This window comes from Saimiri boliviensis, chromosome 6 (genome assembly GCF_048565385.1).
Source record: "Saimiri boliviensis isolate mSaiBol1 chromosome 6, mSaiBol1.pri, whole genome shotgun sequence".
Taxonomy (NCBI): Eukaryota; Metazoa; Chordata; class Mammalia; order Primates; family Cebidae; genus Saimiri; species Saimiri boliviensis.
In genome coordinates this window covers 43,374,858-43,395,319 of record NC_133454.1, presented here as the reverse complement: position 1 = coordinate 43,395,319, position 20,462 = coordinate 43,374,858, and the positions used below count along the sequence as shown (strand labels likewise).

Below are 20,462 nucleotides of genomic sequence, written 5' to 3'. Positions count from 1 at the left end.
TTCTTATAATTGGTTAGTGTTTTTAATTGAGTTAAATTTCTCATCTTTATTCTAGATCACTCAAAAAGATTCAGATGGGTGACATTCTTTGATTTATTTAAGAATGGATTCTATTCTGAAGCCACTTGAAGTGCTAAGGGAGAAAAAGAGTAAAAAGAAAGAAAGAAAAAAGAATGGATTCTACCTTGCTCTGCAAATGTTTTGGTATTCTCTTAAAATAGGGTTAGTTTGAGTACGGTGGCTCATGCCTGTAATTCCAGCATGTTGGGAGGCCGAGGCAGGTGGATCACCTGAGGTCTGGAGTTCAAAACCAGCTGGGCAACATGGTGAAACCCCACCTCTACTAAAAATGCAAAAAAATTAGCCGGTGTGGTGGTGCATGCCTGTAATCCCAGCTACTTGGGAGTTTGAGGTAGGAGAATCACATGGGAGGCAGAGGTTGCAGTGAGCCAAGATCACACCATTGCACCCCAGCCTGGGCAAAAAGAGCAAAATTCCATCTCAAAAAAAATTGGGTTAGAATAATTGGGCAGCAGAATTGTACTATTTTGATTGCATTGGTGCCTTTGAGCTCCTGGGTTCATTCTAGGAAGCACAAAACTCGGACTTCAAATAACTTCTCAAAATACTTGCTGCTATTTACTGAATTGTGCCTGCCCTCCCCTGCCCATTTTATATGTTGAAGCTCTAACCCTCAATGTGACTTTATTTGGAGATGGGCACATTTGAGGTAATCAAGGTTAAATGAGGTCATAAGGGTAGATCAGTAATCTAATAAGACTGGTGGCTTTTTAAGAAGAGTAAATGGGGCCAGATGTGGTAGCTCATGCCTGTAATCCTAACACTTTACAGTGTTGAGAGGCTGAGGTGGGAGGATTGCTTGAGACAAGGAGTTCGAGACTGTCCTGAGCAGCATATTGAGGACCGCCCTCCCCCGCCAATCTGTAAAGAAGAAAAGAAAAAAGAAAGTGATCGAGGTGTGGTGGTGCACGCCTGTGGTCCCAGCTACTCAGCAGTCTGAGGTAGGATGATTGCTTGAGCCCAGGAGTTCAAGGATGCAGTGAGCCCTGATGGCATGATTGCACTCCAGCGTGGGTGAGAGAGTGAGACCGTGTCTCAAAAAAAGAAAAATTCTCTCTTGCTCTTTCTCTTTGCACATGGACGGGGAAAAGGCCATGGGAGCAAACAGTGAGAAGGGGGCCATCTGCAAGCCAGGAAGAAGGCCCTCACCAGCACCCGACCATGCTGGCACACTGACCTGGGACTTGCAGCCTCCAGAACTGTCAGGCTGTTGTTTAAGTCAGTGAGTCTATGGAATTCTGTTGCAGCAGTCAGAACGGACAAATACCATCACCAACCTGCAGCTAGGTGGTTCTGGTTAGTGAGGGGAAACAAACAAGCTAACAAGTGAAGAGTCTACTCATTTGTTTTCTCCAGCATCTAGGAGGCTGGCCATCCTGACAGATGCCTTGGAAGATGGGCCCTCTGAGAAAGGTCATCCGTGAGAGTCTACCTGGGGGGCAGCACCAGCTTTGGCTACCATTGGAAGCGTCCCAAGCAGCATGGGGTGGCGATAGACCACCTTCTGAGTCCCATGTCCAGGGTGAGGTCCATCTCTCCATTCCATGCCAGCTCCTGTTGGCACCTCTGGGCGATGGCAACAGAACACGAAGTCCTTTGTTAGCAGTGGGAGCAGAGTCAAGTTATAGTGACTGTAAATTGAGGGAAAACAAGGGAATGTTTGATTGATTTCTAAATCGTTAACAACTGAGACAAAATCTTGTCAGGTTTCAGTGAAGAACAACTAGATCAATAATCCCTAGAGAAGTGCTTCTCAGCTGAATGTGCACACACATCACCTGGGGGAGCGTTAAAATGAAGATTATCTTTTAGTATGTCTGGTAGGGGGTGGAGATGATTCATATCTAACAGTGCTCATTGTGGGGGTCCCAAGGCTGGGTTTGGAGAAGCCAGGCACTAGATTTAGACTGTGAGGTCCCTGAGACCAAGGCCACACTGTCTTGTCTCCCATGTGGTTCTCAGACTTGGCCTGATGCCTTGGACTAAAATAAGTTTTCAATAAATATTTGCTGAATTGAATTAGTGGGGAACACTGGCTCCAAGGACAAATTTTGTCACTGAATTCTTTGTTAGAGGACGCTCATAGCCAAAAACTGGAGGGATGAAAATTGAACCATAATTAAACCTGTGTTTAACTAGTACTTTGGAGTTTCCTAAGCACTTGGAGTTAATAATCGCTTATTTGATTTTTACTCCTACAATAATCCTCTGAAGAGGAGCTGTCATTATTATTTTTATGTTACAGATGGCAAAAGCAAAGGCAGAAGGATGAAATCATTGACCTAAGGAAGACGGCAGCCCATGCGCTAGAACGCGGGTCTCTGGATTGCTAATGCTTTCCTGCTGTGCTTTGCAGAAAGAGTAAAAACTTCCCCGGAAGTGGATGATGTAACTCTTTGTACCATATAGCTTGAGGCTGTTGATGTCCCTATTCCTCTATAATTGCTATACGCTTGGTATAGGGAGCTAATATGTCAAAAATGTAAGTATATGGGTGTAATATGAGAAGATTTCTCAAAAAATAATTCATGAGCTCTCTCTGGGCTTCTTGGACAAACCAGCTGCAACTAAAAGTTCCTCTCAATTCCAGCAGAGAGCCTGCACCCCAGCTTAGCTTCCCTTAGAACCAGAGAGTTCCTCCCCCAGGGCCATACCCCACAGACCTCAAGGTCTCCAGGTGCAGGCAGCTCCCACTTAGCTCCCAATTGGCTGGCCGCCAAGTCAGACTGCCTGGCTGCAAGGTGTTCTGATCAGATCTTCACCCCTCTGGCAAGGTTGCTTTCATGCTTTCCGTAAAAGAAAGAAAACAGTCATCGAAAACGATGAGTTCGTGTCCTTTGTAGGGACATGGATGAACCTGGAAGCCATCATTCTCAGCAAACTGACACAGAAGCAGAAAATCAAACACCGCATATTCTCATTCAGAGGCGGGTGTTGAACAATGAGAACACATGGACACAGGGAGGGGAGCACTACACACTGGGGTCTGTTGGGGGGAAATAGGGGAGGGACAGCGAGGGGTGGGGAGTTGGGGAGAGAGAGCATGGGGAGAAATGCCAGATATAGGTGAAGGGGAGGAAGGCAGCAAATCACACTGCCACGTGTGTACCTATGCAACAATCTTGCATGTTCTTCACATGTACCCCAAAACCTAAAATGCAAAAAAACCAATATTCAAATATAGCAAAAAAAAAAAAAAAAAAAAAAAAGAACAACAGTGGGGCAGGACTCTCTCCAGTTGAACTCACATCTACTCCACCAGGCACTGGTGTTCCTTGTGAGCATGGGAAGTACTTGTATCTTCTTCTCTTTCTGATCCTTGCTTTAGAAATTTTCCTAGTAAAGCTGATTCCAAAACCCATGCCTTGTGATGCTGTGGAAATCCTCAGAGCCTTTGTAGGGGAGGTGCAATCACAAATGGACCATTTAACTTGCATGACAGAGGGGGTTTTTCAAGAGTAATCTCAGCCTTCTCTTCTCTTTACCACTCTTTCCTAGTTCCCATAAACTCTTCTTCTATGGTCTTTCCCAAAGCAAAGCACAGTGTTATGATAAAAAAAAAATTAGTCCAGAGTTTGATCCTTGTAACCTTGTCCTGACCCTGTCCTAACCATCTCTCTGGGGCTTCCATGAAGCATCCCAGCGATGTTAGCAGACAACATAATTCCTGTTAGTGTCTATGAGTGGCAGCATTCTGAAGGCTATGTCCAGTCAATGAGGCAAAAGGACCACAGCTGCGAAGGGAATGTTTTATTTATGAAGAGTGCACAAGGCCAAAGCCCTGCGTGTTTCTCTTTCCACGGAAATAAATGCCACGTAGCTTCCGGTCTGAGCTGGCAAGGTTCCTGCAAACCCACCTTGCGGAGGTTTCCCCTGCAAGGGAGCAGGAAGGAGGTATGCAGTCTTCCTCTCTCGGGGGAGACGGGAATGAGGAGAAAGAGCTCGCGGTTCTAGAATTGTTCTTTGAGTATCAGGAAAAAATTCTGGTCAAAACTGGGCAGTCCTGAGGGACAGTATGGCAGCATTTGAATTCACCGACATCTGAGTGAGACATAGTTATTAACATATCTGTTATGACTTGGGGGTGGAGTGTGTGTGCACATCTGTGTGTGTTTATGATTCACCAGTGCCCTGACAGTAGAGAATTCCTGTTAGGTAGGCAGCAGCATAATATCTAGGCTTAAGGCCTTGGGTTCAAGTCTAGCCATGCCATTTATTAGGCTGGTGCAAAAGCAATTTCAATTTTTGCCATTACTTTTTTCTTTTCTTTTTTTCTTTGAGATGGAGTCTCACTCTGTTGCCAGGCTGGAGTGCAGTGGTGGGCTCTCGGCTTACCACAACCTCCACCTCCTGGGTTCAAGTGATTCTTTTGCCTCAGCCTTCCAAGTAGCTGGGATTACAGGTGCCTGCCACCACACCAGGCTAATTTTTGTATTTTTAGTAGAGACAGGGTTTCACTATGTTGGCCAGGCTGGTCTTGAACTCCTGACCTCAGGTGATTCATTTGCCTTGGCCTCCCACAGTGCTGGATTACAGGCATGAGCCACTGTGTCCAGCTGCCGTTACTTTCAGTGGCAAAACGGCAATTACTTGTGCACCAACCTAATACTTCTCTCTCAAGACCTTTGGCAATGTATTAAATTATCTAAGCCTTTTGGTCTATAAAAACAAATGCACAAGCAAATAAAAACCCACCTGATTCTCTGTGTTGTTAAGGAAATGAAATAATGCAAAGTAAGGACTAGCACAGTCCTGGCACATGACATGAGAACTGGCTAAATGTAAGCTCTTGAAATGGAATCTGTGCCAGAATCTCTTTCATCTTCTAGGACTTGATGTTCTACTTGGTTCTGCTTTTCTGCCATTTTGTCTCTAGATTAGAGCAGCTACCATTGTTGAGCTCCCTGCAGAGTTGGAGGCATTGCTTTGATAGAGTCCGTGTCACAGTGGCTCAGTGGCTATGGGCCTAGCTGATATTTTCCTTCTCGTCTGTCCCATTCCTCTTCTCTCCATCATCTCCCACCTCCTATCCCCATATTCCACCAATTCTGGTCCCCCCCCTCACTCCCCTTCAATTTGGATCTGGCACCGTATGTTACAGATCAAGACGATTTGTTGCCATGGAGTTTGACTGCCAGGTTTTATCTCCCCATTGCCAACTTAGGCCCCATCTATGCAGCTGAATTTCTCAAAGAAGCCCATACCTGTGATGGATCTCTAAGATTTTGGGTAGATTCCTGGATATCAAAATATCGATGTCTGTATGATGTACTTCTCCTGCCAGAGGCTTGAAAGTAAAGAAACTGGGTTATGTTTGCCTAATTAAGTTGTGGGTGGACAATCCTTACATCTGTCTCTTGGTCTCTCTTGGCCACCTGACATCTCAGTTTTCCTAAACTGCCCCAGTTGACTCTGTTGTTCTAAAGAAACAAATAACAATATCCCCCTTCTCTCTCAACAGTGTTCTGTTTTGGAAGATATATTGTAAGGTCACCCTGTCTTTTGGGATTGGTATTTATTTAAGCCTCTTTTCACATATGGAAAAGATGGTGGATTACCAAGCACAGTTTTTTCAGTACAGTGCCACAAGAGCTGTGAGAAGGAAAGTCAGAGTCACGTTTCAGAAACAGTGCTTCAAAAGATTTCCTTTCTGTGGTGGAAATGGGAATGTGTTTTTATCATAGCAAGCAGTGTTTTGGAAAACTTGGAAGAGGCTTGCAACACAATTTACATTTTATGTGGTCAACCCTTATTCAATGGAATAAGATTAAGCAAGCTAAAAATAGTCAAGGGAAACACATACTCTCTCTCTCTCCACATGATGTTGATGCTTTTGAAACCTTTCATCTTCTTTTTCTCACCTCACTTTGTGTCACTGCGTGGAATGCGTCTTCCACAAAGTGGTGTGAATGAGAAATCTAATAATACTCAGAGCTCGAAGGAGCTGTCAGAGCTTGTTCATCCTCAGATTGTGCAGCCATGTTCAAATACAATAGAAAGAAAGCATCCTAGGAGCTGACAGGGGATACTCTCAGCTTGTTGGCATCAACTATCTCTATCTGAACAGAAGAGACACGAGCTGGTGTAAGTGTCACATGCCGTCAAGCCGTGACAGTGACATGGGACCAAAATGGATAAAAAGGGACAATGAGCACATGTGGCTGGCAAAGGCTGGACTGCATGTGGAATAATGCTTTCATCTATAGCAGCTGCAGTTACGGTGGAAAGTCAGGGCTCCTCAGGCAGGCCATTTACTAGGTTCACAAGTCCTCACTTACTTGGGAGAGGAATATACATTCTTGTCATTACTCATGGTATCTACTATGTGCTAACCAACTCTTTTTTCTTCCTCGTTCTAAGAAAGGACACAGGGCCATAAGAAAGGCAATGCAAAATGCTACCACCTGGTACACAGCTGAAAGGGAAAGGATACTGCAATCCCAGAAGGGAGAGAAAGGACAAGAAAACAATGGGTAGTCAACGTTTCTGCTTTATCTAGCAACAGCCACACCAGGTTTCCTAGGAAGTGATGAACACATTCTAACTCACACCCAAAAACTCTGAATGGTGGAGTGATTTATAGTCAGCTCCAGGCTGTCTGTCTTTGACATTCTATTCACTCACATATTTGCATATTCAGAAGCTTGGATGAGCACAAAAATATTAATATGAAACCCACTATATGTTACAGTAGAATGACATGTAATTTATTCATATAACAGACAATTAGGCAGTACTCAAAATTCATTTAAATAAGCAAGTGATTACACAAACATCTAATAATACTAAAATTGATAGTCAGAAGGTATAAAATACCATGGGTATGAAATGCCATGGTAAATACTATTCAACAGACTACAATCATAATTCCAAACTAAATCACGGTTTCTAAAATGATTTTCAGCAGTCCTGGAACGATTTGACTTTTCTCCTTCTAAGCAATTTACTTCTTCCAGTGATACAAGACAAGTTTGTTATTTTCAAGAAATATTACAGAGTGACTTAGCTTAGGTTGCTCTCTTGAAACACATTTTCTTGCAAACTGTTTTTTAATATTGCCCCTTGACACGGAAAACTAGTCAGCACTTAGTTTCCCAAGCAAATATGCTTGGATCAGAACAGTGCCAGGGTATAACCCAGTTCAGCAAGAGGCAGGCAGTGAAAAACCTTTTGCAGCTTTTGAAATATGCTTATTTCTTTTCTGAGGCTTCAAGCATCACACACTTAGGCATCCAAGCCAGTGAAGTTATGGGAATAAAACAGTTTGATATACAGATGACTATGACACAATTGCAACTGGGGTGAGGAGAAGTTATAATATAATTCTGCAGTACTTCAAACAAAAACAGCTCCTACCTAAAGTTACTTCTTGTAAGCCTCATTACATTTTCATGAAGCGTAGCTATGTTTGCAGGAATAGTTTGGCTTATCATGTGTCTGTCTGTATTATTTATTTTATTTTATTTTATTTTATTTTGAGACGGAGTCTCACTCTGTCACTAGGCTGGAGTGCAGTAGCATGATCTCAGCTCACTGCAACTTCCGCCTCCCGGGTACAAGGGATTCTCCTACCTCAGTCTCCCAAGTAGCTGGAACTATAGGCGTGTGCCACCACGCCCAACTAATTTTTATATTTTTTAGTAGAGACGGGGTTTCGCCATGTTGGCCAGGATGGTCTTGATCTCTTGACCTTGTGATCCACTCTCCTCAGCCTCCCAAAGTGCTGGAATTACAGGCATGAGCCACCGTGCCCGGCCCTCTCTGTATTTTAAAGTCTTATACTTTATCAGAATGAGGTCCAAGCATGAACCTGGCTTGAAAAGCTAGCAGCAGTAGTCATGAAACATATCAATAAATTAAAAGGCTTTCATAGAACAAGATTCAGCTAAACCTTTTACATACAAAATACAGCTAGAGAAATACAATTCTTTAATGCTGAATTATGAGGGGGAGGAAAAAAATCTAAAAAAATAGAAAACTCTCTCCATACCTGGGTGTCAAGGCAAGGTGTAACACTGCATAATGCCACAATATGAGCAGTCACTGGATGACAGATATTCCAGAAACAATGGTCTCTGGGGATCTCAGAATTATGACCAAGAGATGAAAATACTGTACCAAAAGGCATGCATACAATCACTGTGTGCATTCAATGTGTGAGCTGCGACCTAAGCAGAGATTTAACAAGACAATGAGGCAGTGTTCCAGGGTATCCATTAAGACTGGCGTGGGGAACTACATGTTGATTAAACCTTCCGAGGCAGCAAAATGTGGGCACAGCGCCATGTCTGGGTTCTGCAGCTGTTTTATGATCCTCTTGCGGAATTTCTCCCGCACACGATTAAATTCCATTATGTCCATGGGGTCCTCGTCGATCCAAAACTTATGAAATTCGTGCATCAAATAGCCTGTTGGAGACAATACAATGATAAGAATGCAGGAGAAAAAAAGTCCTTAATCACATTCAAAATCATTCTGAATGCTGAGGGAGATGCTGAACCAAGCCACAGCAACTACGGAGCTCAAAGACGTCAAAATCTAGAAAATATCACTGTTACAAAAAAAAAAAAAGAAAAAAGAAAACATCGCTGTTTAAGATGATTCTTTTAAATCAGTGCAGTAGAAGTCCACTAATCTGCAAGCTGTTCGCAGTTGGCCCTGGAATCATTCTCACTCTTCTCAAGCAGGAAGACAAATCAGTTCTGCCATCTCTAGAATATGAATCACATGGGGAACATCTTCTGAAGGGCTGACGGTGACTACTTCATCCTTCTCCTCCTAGTTAAATTAATGTAACGGTCCAATTTTTCAAAATTACCCCACTCAGCCTTTATTCTCTTGATATTTGATATAACTTAAGTTTTAAATTACCCCGACAAATCAAACAAATGCATTCTGACACTCTATTACGAGACAATAAAAATTGTAAATCAGCCCTGAACAACACAGGCTGGTCATTAAGCCACACGAAATTGTTAATAAGACTTCCTTGCTCTGAAGCAATAATTTCATATTCAAATACTTTTGTATCTCAAAAATGTTATCCATGAGTGATCTGGATGGAAACAATTTGGGGAATAAATGTTAAGTGTTTCATAGAAGAACCTATTCATTGTGTTGTGTTCCCCACTATGCCCCCTCCTACTAGCACATTTGTTTAATTATTTTTATCTACCACATTTAGTATTGAAATGTGAATAGTGTTTTTTTGTTTTTTTTTTTTTCCAAATACTAGATACTTGTAGGTGGCAAACTACTACAGGCTCAGATGTCTGTATATGTTAGAAAGAAAAGTATTTAAGGAAGTAATCCTAGTTTTAAAAAAAGAAAAGCGGCCAGGCATGGTGGCACACGCCTGGAGTCCCAGTTGTTTGGGAGGCTGAGGTGGGAGGGTCCCCTGAGCTCAGGAGGTCGAGGTTGCAGCGAGCTGTGACTGCGCCACTGCACACCAGGCTCGGCAACAGAGCGAGACCTGTCTCAAGAAAAAAAAAAAGAAAAAGAAAGAAAAAGAAGATAAAAGAGAAACAAACATTATGCAAAATTTTGTTTTAACATTAGAAGGAGGTAGAAAATAGAAGACAGGCTTCTAGAACCAGCAACCTGGTTTGAATCCTTGCTTTTCCAACTCCATGCATAAATGAAAATGGGGAAGGGGAGAATGAGAAGAGAATTTGGAATAAACATAGTCAATTCTAATAGTACCAAAAAATCAATACTTTTTGTTTTTCTGGTAACTAGCTATATATGGAAAAACCCTCAACATCATTTCATAAACAAAATTTAAAAGCTCTTTACTCATATTTTATTTTATTTTAATACACAATTAGGAGTGACCTTTACTGCCCCCAACACACGCGGCTGGCAGCTGGTCCATTTCCACAGACCCTTCCCTCTGGTTACTTGTCTCATTACAGTGTTCAGTATGCTCCTACTTCTTTAACTATGTGGTCTCTCTGCAAATATAGGAGAAGGAGTAGGAAAGATTACTATACATTTCTTTTGGGCTGATTGTTCCATTTCTTTCTTTTTTAAAGTTAATTAATTTTTTAGAGGCAAGATCTTGTGAGGTTGTTCACGCTGTCCTTGAATTCCTTGGACTCATGTGATCCTGCTGCCTCAGCCACCCTAATAGCTGAGACTACAGGCACATGTCACTGTGTCCCGCTTATGCCATTTCTTTTAGGACTACCCTGCCTTTGGGCCCTCCACACACAAGAACTGAGATGACTGTTCTTAACATTTCTGATGAGAGCACACACCAACCATCACCCTACTGGCCTTGAGGTTATACAAGCCAGGGCTCCACTATCACTGTCACGGGAAACCTGACCACATCAGAAAAGGTCCAAATCAGAAGTATCAGTTGCCCCGGGAGCCATCTCATCTGTGTCTGTTCATCTGATGCTTGGATTCCTGGAGGCAGCATTCAGGCCTGAACTTCTCTGGTGACAACACTGACTGTTTTTTCCTGGATGAGAAACCTGATTCTTAAAAGTTTCTTTCTTGCCAGGCACTGTGGCTCACACGTGTAATCCCAACACTTTAGAAAGCAAAGGCAGGAGGATCACTTGAGGCCAGGAGTTTAAGGAAGGAAGACCCCGTTTCTACAAAAAAAAAAAAAAAAAAAAAAAAAAAAAAATTTCTTTTTCTTTTTTGAGACAGGGTCTTGCTCTGTTGCTCAGGCTGGAGCACAGCGGTGAATCTCGGCTCACTGCAGCCTCCATCTCCCAGGTTGAAGCAACTCTCATGCCTCAGCCTCTTGAGTAGCTGGGACTACAGGCATGAGCCCCCATGCCTGTCTCATTTTTGTATTTTTGGTAGAGGTGGGGTTTCGCCATGTTGGCCAGGCTGGTCTTAAACTCCTAACCTCAAGTGATCCCCCTGGCTCAGTCACCCTAAGTGCTGGGATTACAGGCGTGGGCCAGCACACCTGGCTTACAAAAAGCTTTATTAAAATCAGCTGGCTATGGTGGCTTACACCTGTAGTCCCAGCTACTCGGGAGGCTGAGGCGGGAGGATCACTTGAGTCCAGGAGTTTGATGCTGTAGTGAGCTATGACGGTGCCACTGCACTCCAGCCTGAGCAACAGAGAGACTCTGTCTCTAAAAAACAAACAAACAAACAAATAAAGGTTCTTCCTCATGCTGGGACCAAATCTGTTACCCCATATTTCACAGAACAATTCCAATCCTTCTCCGTCTCAAGTGTTGGAAGTGTCCTTTACGCCCGGGCTTTTCTCTTTTCCTGTTTCTCCTCACCATCTTTCATATGCCGTGATTTGGAGCCTGTTTGTCATCTGCTTGTTTTAGTGCACACCAACAGAAACTTGTTTCCTCTGATCTCAGTATCTTACTCAACCAACCAAAAGAATTTAATCACCTGTCCATTTCAGCGACTGGGAAAACTCCTAAAATATCCCCAGAATGATCTGAGGTACTTGTTAAAAATGCAGATCCTCTCAGATTTAACCAGACTTGTAATTCAAGAAGATGAAACTCATGTCACTGAAGTTGAGAACCTTTGGTCAAGAAGATTCTCTGACCACATAGACTTTTTATGGTTCTAAAGTAAATCTATGATAATTTATAATTTCTTATTTCCTTACTATATAAAATACATACATAGTTTTTCTGACTGGTCTCTGAGGTCAAATAAACACAGCTACTTTGTACACAGAATCAGGTTTCCAATACAATGAATTAAAATCATCCATAATATATCTCATTAGTATTTCATGAGTGACAGCATCTTTCCTCCTGTTGACAGTGATAAACAGGCAATGTGAAAAATCATCTTTTAATGAAGAATTCATTTTCCTGTAATATACATAAAATGTTCACTTTTCAACAATGTGCAGGAATATTGGCAGCTCGCTCTAAAGGTGAGGTAGTGTGGCACAGTCATAGAGGAATGAGGATTCATTTGGTTTCCCCATTTTCACACCTTACACACAATTAAAGGAAAACATCTTGAAAGGTTTAAAGGGCTTGGGTTAGCGTAGTGGAGGGGGTGGCTCATAAACTGACACTGTTCTCAAAATTCTTCCTCCAAAGATTGAAGACTGATTCCCTGGGACTCTATTTCTCTATCTCATCAGGAAAATAATTAGAGACTGTGTAACATGATCTTAATCAAAATCCAGAAATGGTGGTCTGGCTTCCTAGGTGCATATTATAATCATAAAACTCCACTCATTTATATAAATTACAGTGTTCGAAAATTCATTTGGTCTGATCTGTCAGTTAGCTCATCTGCCAATGAACAAATCTGGAACAGACACAGTACTAGGTATTGCAGATGAAGAAAAAGGTAGACTTCCTGGGCTCCCTAATGCTCAGTCTGTTGGAGATGGGCAGACAGGAGTACATTTGCAGCTGATGGTTTGTTCGCCAGGGAAACCAACAAAGCAGCATGGAAAGGAGAGGGAGAAAACAGAGGCCAGGCTATTTTCCCACCATTTCATTGCATTTTTACACCAGCTTAGTGGAACAGGTAACACAGACACTACAAATCCATCTTTCAGGTGAGGACATTGGGCTTAGATGAGTTCCTTGAATGGTCTACAATTACGGGTACAGCTGAAAGCTGGGAACCAAGGCCTGAAACCAGCTGAATTTCCGCCACGGCAATAGGCTGCCTTTCCCAGTGCATTCTGTTCCTCTGGTTCTTATTCCTACGGAATAGTTCCTTCTTTTGGAGGTCAAAGAAAAAATAGTTTCCTTTTTCTTCTTCTGGCCATTGTACTTTCCCCTCTGCTCATTACACCTAACCTCATTCCATTTCAGTGGGGCTGTGTGTTCAGTGGAGCTTCAGACTGAATGCAATTTTTGTAACATACTGCCTTGGCAGCTCAGTGTTCACCGAATAATACTGTGAAGTCAGAAGGATAGAGCCACTATATTCTTATAGTCTTCTACCTAGATGGAATACTTGTTTTGAATACTAATTTGGCCCTCTGACTCCAGCCTGTAGCATATTTGATGCTGCTTGAATGTCTTGGTTTTGCTTCACTGCATTCTGTTAGTCGAGAGTAGGGACATATGTAAGGACACAGGTAATTGCAAGAATATTACAGAGACGAGCAAAACTGATCATGTCTGATTGAGGAACAATGACTCTAGGGCACAGCGTGTTTCCCTTAGAGAGGCCTGCATCCCTCTGCCTATATACACCACCGTCCTAGGGGGATTGCTGCTGCTTTCAAAACCTGACGAGGGCCTTCGGAAATAAGTAATCCTATTGCATACTTGCTCATCTGGACTAGGATTATCTTGGAAGCGTATCAATCCAAGCCAAGACTAATATTTTTTTCTTTTGTAGAGATGGGGTTTCACCAAGTTACCCAGGTTGGTCTTGAACTTCTGGGCCTAAGTGATCCTACCGCCTCAGCCTCCCAAAGTGCTGAGATTACAGGTGTGAGCCACTATGCCTGGCCTAAGGCTAAAATTTCCCACAGAAACGACTCTCCTTTCTCCTGCAAAAAACATCAACCAATATTTCATCCATCCATCTATCCATCCATCCATCCATCCATCCATCCATCCATCTTTCCACCCACCCACCCATCCACCCACTAGTTACTGAGCAACTCCACCCTGTACCAGGCTCCGTGCTGAGGATACAGCAGTGAACAAAAGAAGCCTGTCCTTAAATGCCAATTTTTTATGACTCTAACTTTGACTCTTTCCTGGGAGCACTCCCCCATTGTGTGACTCTGATATTCTCCTAGGTGCTGATGAATCACAAATCTGTAGCTTTCACCTTTCTAATTCTTCAAGCGCACTCCAGAGCCCTACATTATTAGAATGCCCACTATGCATCCCCATATGGATTTCCCAAGAGCAGCTCACCCTCAGTATGCCTAAAACTAAACTCACTCTACCTTCCCTAAGAACTACTTCCCTGATTTCCGTAATGATTATGGTCAATATAGAATACGGCAAGTATAAGGGGCCAGGGAAACACAGCAAGAGACTTTCTTTATCTGCACGTTGATGCTCTTTGACATGGCTTACAGAGCTCTTCAGGACTGCCCTCCATCCTGCTTTTAGGCTTCCAGTGCCCTCTCTAGTTACCGCCCTGCAAACGCTATACTCTGTTTTCTTAAACCCACATACTCTTTTGCTTTATGGCCTTCACTGGACCACTCAGCCATCATTGCCTTATTTCCTGCCACTCATCCTTCCGGTCTCTTCAAAAGTGGCATTTGCTTTGAAGAAACTTCCCTGAATTCCAGGCTGAGTGAGCTATGGCTGCCACAGACATTTTCAGTGTTTGTTTATTTATTTATGAGACATAGTTTCATTCTGTCGCCTAGGCTGGAGTGCAGCGGCACAATCTCAGCTCACTACTAATTTACACCTCCTGGTTTCAAGAAATTCTCATGCCTCAGCCTCCCAAGCAGCTGGGCTTAGGTGTGCACCATCACAACTGGCTAATTTTTGTATTTTTCATAGAGACAGGGTTTCACCCTGTTGGTCAGGCTTGTCTTCTACTCCTGACCTCAAGTGATCTGCTCTCCTCGGCTTCCCAAAGTGCTGGGATTACAGGAGTGAGGCACTGCGCCAGCAACTTTTCCAATTTTTAGAAGCAGTATCTTTACTTCCTCAATCACTAAATTCTTCCCATTACATTTTATTTTTTTAAAGACTTTTTTGTTTCCCTGAAGATAATGCTGGACCCACTACATTTTAGGTATTTGTTTAGATGTCTGTCTTCCTCAGCACAGAATCTGATCCATGGTAAAATCTGAATCATATTTGTTGGAGATGCTCAGAATTGTTACAGGAGTGAATATAACCATCCAATTATCAAAGCAGGAGCTGTAATAATGTATGTAAGGGACTTAGATTTTCCATTAACAAGTAGTAAAGTATAATTTATAATTTAATGTAAATTTATAATTTATTTTAATTATCATTTAAATTTAAATTTATAATTTCTTTTTCATTTTTACCTAAGGTATACATGCACATTGTTCAAATAGTTTAACAAGTCTTGTTACAAAAACAAAAAAACAGGTAAAAAAAAAAGCAGTTTCCTGCCCTAATTCCTGCTTTCTTAAAGCAACATTTCAACTTATTTATTTATTTATTTATTTATTTTTGAGACGGAGTCTCACTCTGTTGCCAGGCTTGAGAGCATGATCTCGGCTCACTGCAACCTCCACCTCCTGGGTTCAAGTGATTCTCCTGCCTCAGCCTCCCAAGTACTTGAGACTACAGGTGCGTGCCACCATGCCCCGCTAATATTTGTATTTTTTTTTAGTAGAAATGGGGTTTCACCATGTTTGCCAAGATGGTCTCGATCTCTTGACCTTGTGATCCACCCGCCTCGGCTCCCAAAGTGCTGGGACTACACGTGTGAGTTACCGTGCCTGCCCCGTTTTAAACTCTTTTAGCTGATTATTTTGGTAATTGATCTCCATAGCTCTAATCAACATGCTTTTCATTACCTAATTAGATTTTTTTTTCTTTATAGAAGATGAATATTTAGCTCCCTTTCACTCACCCCAGCCATATGGTCACTTATTTCCTCACCCTTTTCTTTACTTTGTATTAATAACTGCCTTCTCTGTTTATTTGCCTGGCTTCCCCTTAATTTAAGCCTATACTATCTCTCAAATATGCCAATGTCCTCTCAATATGTTAAAACATGGTAATATTATTTCAATTTCACGTTCTTCAAAGAGTCTCACAGCCTTCTGACCTTCTAGAATCTGGATTTATTATTTGCAGCCAATCACACAGATATCTTGGGCTTTCCTTTCACTGTTCTCCTGGGATAGATTTCAGTATTTTCTAGACCCCATTTATTCTTTTAGGATTACTCTCTTATTTTTTGGAAATAAGCTTCCTGACATAGGTGCAGGTACGTAAAATGTTAAAAGACCTTGCATTAAAAAACTGTCTTTATTCTATTCCCATATTTGATTGGTAAGGTAGTAAGTTATATTGGGTGTAAAATTCTAAACTGGAAATCATATTCTCTTAGTTTTAAAAAAATTCTCTTAACTTTATTGACTGAGACGGGATCTTGCTCTGTCACCCAGGTTGGAGTGCAGTGGCGCAATCATAGTTCACAGCAACCTCTACCTCCTTGGGCTCAAGCGATCTTCTCATCTCAGCCTCTTGAGCAGCTGGGACTACAGCTGGCTGATTTTTTATTTTTGTAGAGACAGGGCCTCTCTATGTTGCCTGCGCTGTTCTCGAACTCCTGAGCTCAAGCAATTCTCCCGCCTCAGCCTCCCAAAATGCTGGGATTACAGATGTGAGGTGCGGCGCCCAGTCTCTTAACTTTTGAAGACAATATTGTATTTTTTAAGGATACAATGTTGCTATTAAGAAGTCCAATGTCATCTAGATTCCCCATTCATTATGTGACAGCTTTGGAAATTATTAGGGTCATCTCTTTCCAATGTCATTCAATTTCACAATGATTAGGACCTTGGTGTGAGTCTACATTAATCTATTATGTCGGTGCTAATTACTTTAAGTATGAAAACTCATACTTTAGTTCTGAAAATTTTTCTTAATTTATTTCTTTGATTCCCCTTCCTTAGTTTTCACCACTATTTTTCTGGCACTTCTATTATTCAGATATAAGACCTCATAGAGTAATCCATTAATTTGACAATATTTTTTATTTTCTATTTTTCATCTATGCCTTTGTGTTCTATTTTTTTTTAATTACACTTTAGGTTCTGGGGTACATGTGCAGATCATGCAGGATTGTTGCATAGGTACATACATGGCAAGGTGGTTTGCTGCCTTCATCCCCCCATCACCTATATCTGGTATTTCTCCTCTCCTTATCTCTCCCCACCCTCCCCACCCCCCCGTCCCTCCTCTAGCCCCCCACTACTGACCACAGTGTGTGATGTTCTCCTCTCTGTGTCCATGAATTCTAATTGTTCAACACCTGCCTATGAGTGACAACATACGGTGTTTGGTTTTCTGTTCTTGTGTCAGTTTGCTGAGAATGACGGTTTCCAGATTCATCCATGTCCCTATGAAGGACATGAACTCATCAATGTATATGGCTACATAGTATTCCATAGTGTATATGTGTCACATTTTCTTTATCCAGTCTATCGATGATGGACATTTGGGTTGGTTCCAGGTCTCTGCTATTGTAAACAGTGCCACGATGAACATACATGTGCATGTGTCTTTATAACAGAGCAACTTATAATCCTTTAGATATATACCCAGTAATGGGATTGTGGGTCAAATGGAATTTCTATTTCTAGGTCCTTGAGGAATTGCCACATTGTTTGTTCTACTTTCTAGGAGGGTTTCAACTATCTTCTAATCCTTCTTGGAGATTTCATTTCTGCTAAAACATAGATCTGAGAATTATTCAGAACCTGCACTCCTAAGTGCTATGCCATGAGGATTCGAGGGAGAGAAACAACCATGATGTCTTTGAGTCAGACCAGAGGGAGATACACTGGATATTAAGCAAGAGCCAGGAAAGAGAAGAATTTACCATGCCTGAAAACGTAAGTGCAGGTTTTTGAATGAGAAAACAAAAAAATCAAAACCAAAAGAAGTTCAAAGGCTCCAAAGCAGCCAAATCACAAAGATCTCTCAGCTTTGACCCTTGTCTGGAGTGTTCTATAGAAACTTATAAAAATGTCTCTATATATTTATATACTTACATATATTATTATATATATTTATATGCTATTATTTATATATATATTTATATATGTTATATATATTTATATATTATATATTTATATACTTATATTATTTATATACATATTTAAATACTTATATATAAAATATATATATATATATATATTTTGAGATGGAGTCTCACTCTGTCATCCAGGCTGGAGTGCAGTGGCGTGATCTCAGCTCACTAGAACCTTCACCTTTCAGGTTTAAGATATTTTGCACAAGCTCCTGCCTCAGCCTCCCAAGTAGCTGGGATTGCAGGTGTGCACCATCAAGCCTGGCTAACTTTGGCATTTTTAGTAGAGATAGGGTTTCACCACGTTGGCCAGGCTGGTCTCGAACCCCTGAGCTCAGGCAATCTGCCTGCCTTGGCCTCTCAAAGTGCTGGGATTACAGGGTCGAGCTGTTGTGTCCAGCCTAGAACCCTATATTGATAATTACACAACAGGATACTTACAGAACGTTTGCTGAAAGTGAGACAATGTGGGAGCTTCTGGGGCGATATTGTAGAAATGGGTTTTCAGAGCTCCGCTGACCAGTAGATTATATGCCAGGTCAGTTATATTGATGCCCACAATTGCAAATGAGTACCTATGAAATGTAAACCACAAAAACAACTGTGTGTCACACATAAAAAATAAGCATTTAACATTAGCAGCTAAAAGACACTCCTACCAGTGCCATGACAGTGTACAAACGCCATGGTAATGCCAGGAAGTTACCCTATGGTCTAAAAGGGGAAGAATCCTCAGTTCCAGGAATTCCCCACCCGTTTCCCAGAAAACTCATTAATAATCTACCCCTGTTCAGCAAATAATTAAGAAAATAACCAGAAAAATAGCCAACCAGCAGCCCTTGGGGCTGTTCCACCCATGAAGTAGCTTTTCTTTTCTTTTAGTCCTTTACTTTCTTAGTAAACATGCTTTCATGTCACACACATACAAAAGCATTTTAATAATTGATAATCTGATTTTTAACTTAGTATTAAATTATCAGAGTGGCAGGTCACCTTTCCCTCTCTACACTATCAAAACCTTGACTTTTGTAATTCAGCAGAAAATGTCAGTGATACGTATCAAGAGAATTGGTAGTTCATATACTTTGACCTTTTCATTTCCAAACATATGATAGAAAAAAAATCCAAAGTGGACAAAGCTTTATAGATAATGATATTCATTGTAGCATTTTTAATAATGTCAATGGCATGGAAAGTATTCAAATATCCTAAAGAAGACAGTGAAATAAATTATGGTAATCTCATATATTACAATTGATTAAAATTATCTTCTTAAAGATGATTTAAGCAGGATATAAAACATTATGAATGGAGCAAGCCATTTTATTATATACACACAGATGTGCAAGGAAAAAAACTAGAATAAAACACCACAAAATATTAACATGAGTATGCTAGAGTAATAAGATTGGGGTGATTTTTTGTTTACTTTTCCATAATAAATTGCATATTACTTTTAAGATTAGAAAAATTTAAATAAGTATCTTAACAAAGTATATATTTTCTAGTTTCTTATTTACATGTCTTCCAAAAATTAAGGGAACTTGAGTTGTTAAATATTCTCTGCTGATATAAACCCAGCACAGAAAAAAAATTCTCTGTTTGAAATATTTTTGGATGATATGGGGTATTATAAAAAACCTAAATTAAATTTTTTATCAACTAGCCCAATATTTGATAAAATCCTTAAAAGAAAACTACCAAACACAATTCTAATTGTAACGATAAGGAAATGATTTTCAGAAATCACAATTCTAAATGCTTTCTGAAAATTATTTCCTTATAATTACAACTTTCTACCTTGTCAGTTAGTCATAGCTTAAGTAATTTCATATAACCATGCAGATAAATCTGCAAACATGTAACAGGATGCTTTAAACATTTTTTTTTTTTTTTTTTTTTTTTTGAGACGGAGTTTCCGCCCTTGTTACCCAGGCTGGAGTGCAATGGCGCGATCTCGGCTCACCGCAACCTCCGCCTCCTGGGTTCAAGCAATTCTCCTGCCTCAGCCTCCTGAGTAGCTGGGATTACAGGCACACGCCACCATGCCCAGCTACTTTTTTGCACTTTTAGTAGAGACGGGGTTTCACCATGTTGACCGGGATGGTCTCGATCTCTTGACCTCGTGATCCACCCGCCTCGGCCTCCCAAAGTGCTGGGATTACAGGCTTGAGCCACCGCGCCCGGTGCTTTAAACATTTTAACTAGATTATGTATTTCCATCAGGACAAGTAGAATTTCGCCCTTGTCTTTCATGATGCTCCAGTCCTGGTTCTGGTTCTGGTTCAGACTGACCGTCTCTCCGTGTGAGGCCCCCACACTCACCCGATGGCCTTATCCATCCTTGTCTTCTCCCATTCTGCTTTGCTGAATTTGCTGAATAGATGAATGAATAAGTAAATAAAGCAGATTTAATCTCTAATTGGTACTGGTTCTCTTTTAATGCTTATGTTAAAACTGTGAACTATACGCAGAGATGTCTGTAGATCAGTTATCCAACACTTATATCACTTTGAACGTTATCAATTTTAAAAGACACAATACAATTTAGATGAAGCTCAGAAATGGCATTGTTTAAGGCCATGCTAGTTCCCTCCTGTTCGCTTTGGTACAGCTGTGGGAGACAGTCCTAAAGGCCCAACAGGAAGATCTTCTTTTACACTATCATTAAAGATCAAACT

At 41.2% G+C, this 20,462-nt stretch overlaps 1 protein-coding gene across 6 annotated transcripts in view; it reads right to left on the bottom strand.

The window, feature by feature from the left end:
* Positions 1-6,554: 6,554 nt before the first annotated feature.
* Positions 6,555-20,462, bottom strand: part of ELMOD1 (ELMO domain containing 1) — a 77,743-nt gene continuing 63,835 nt past the window's right edge. For all 6 annotated transcript variants that reach the window (XM_074400519.1, XM_074400520.1, XM_074400517.1 and 3 more), the window contains 3 exons: positions 20,107-20,157; positions 18,223-18,356; positions 6,555-8,489 (listed from right to left, as the gene is read on the bottom strand). In XM_074400519.1, coding sequence (XP_074256620.1) covers positions 8,317-8,489; positions 18,223-18,356; positions 20,107-20,157 — 358 coding nt within the window. In that variant the 3' untranslated portion in view covers positions 6,555-8,316. The remainder of the gene's footprint in view (positions 8,490-18,222; positions 18,357-20,106; positions 20,158-20,462) is intronic.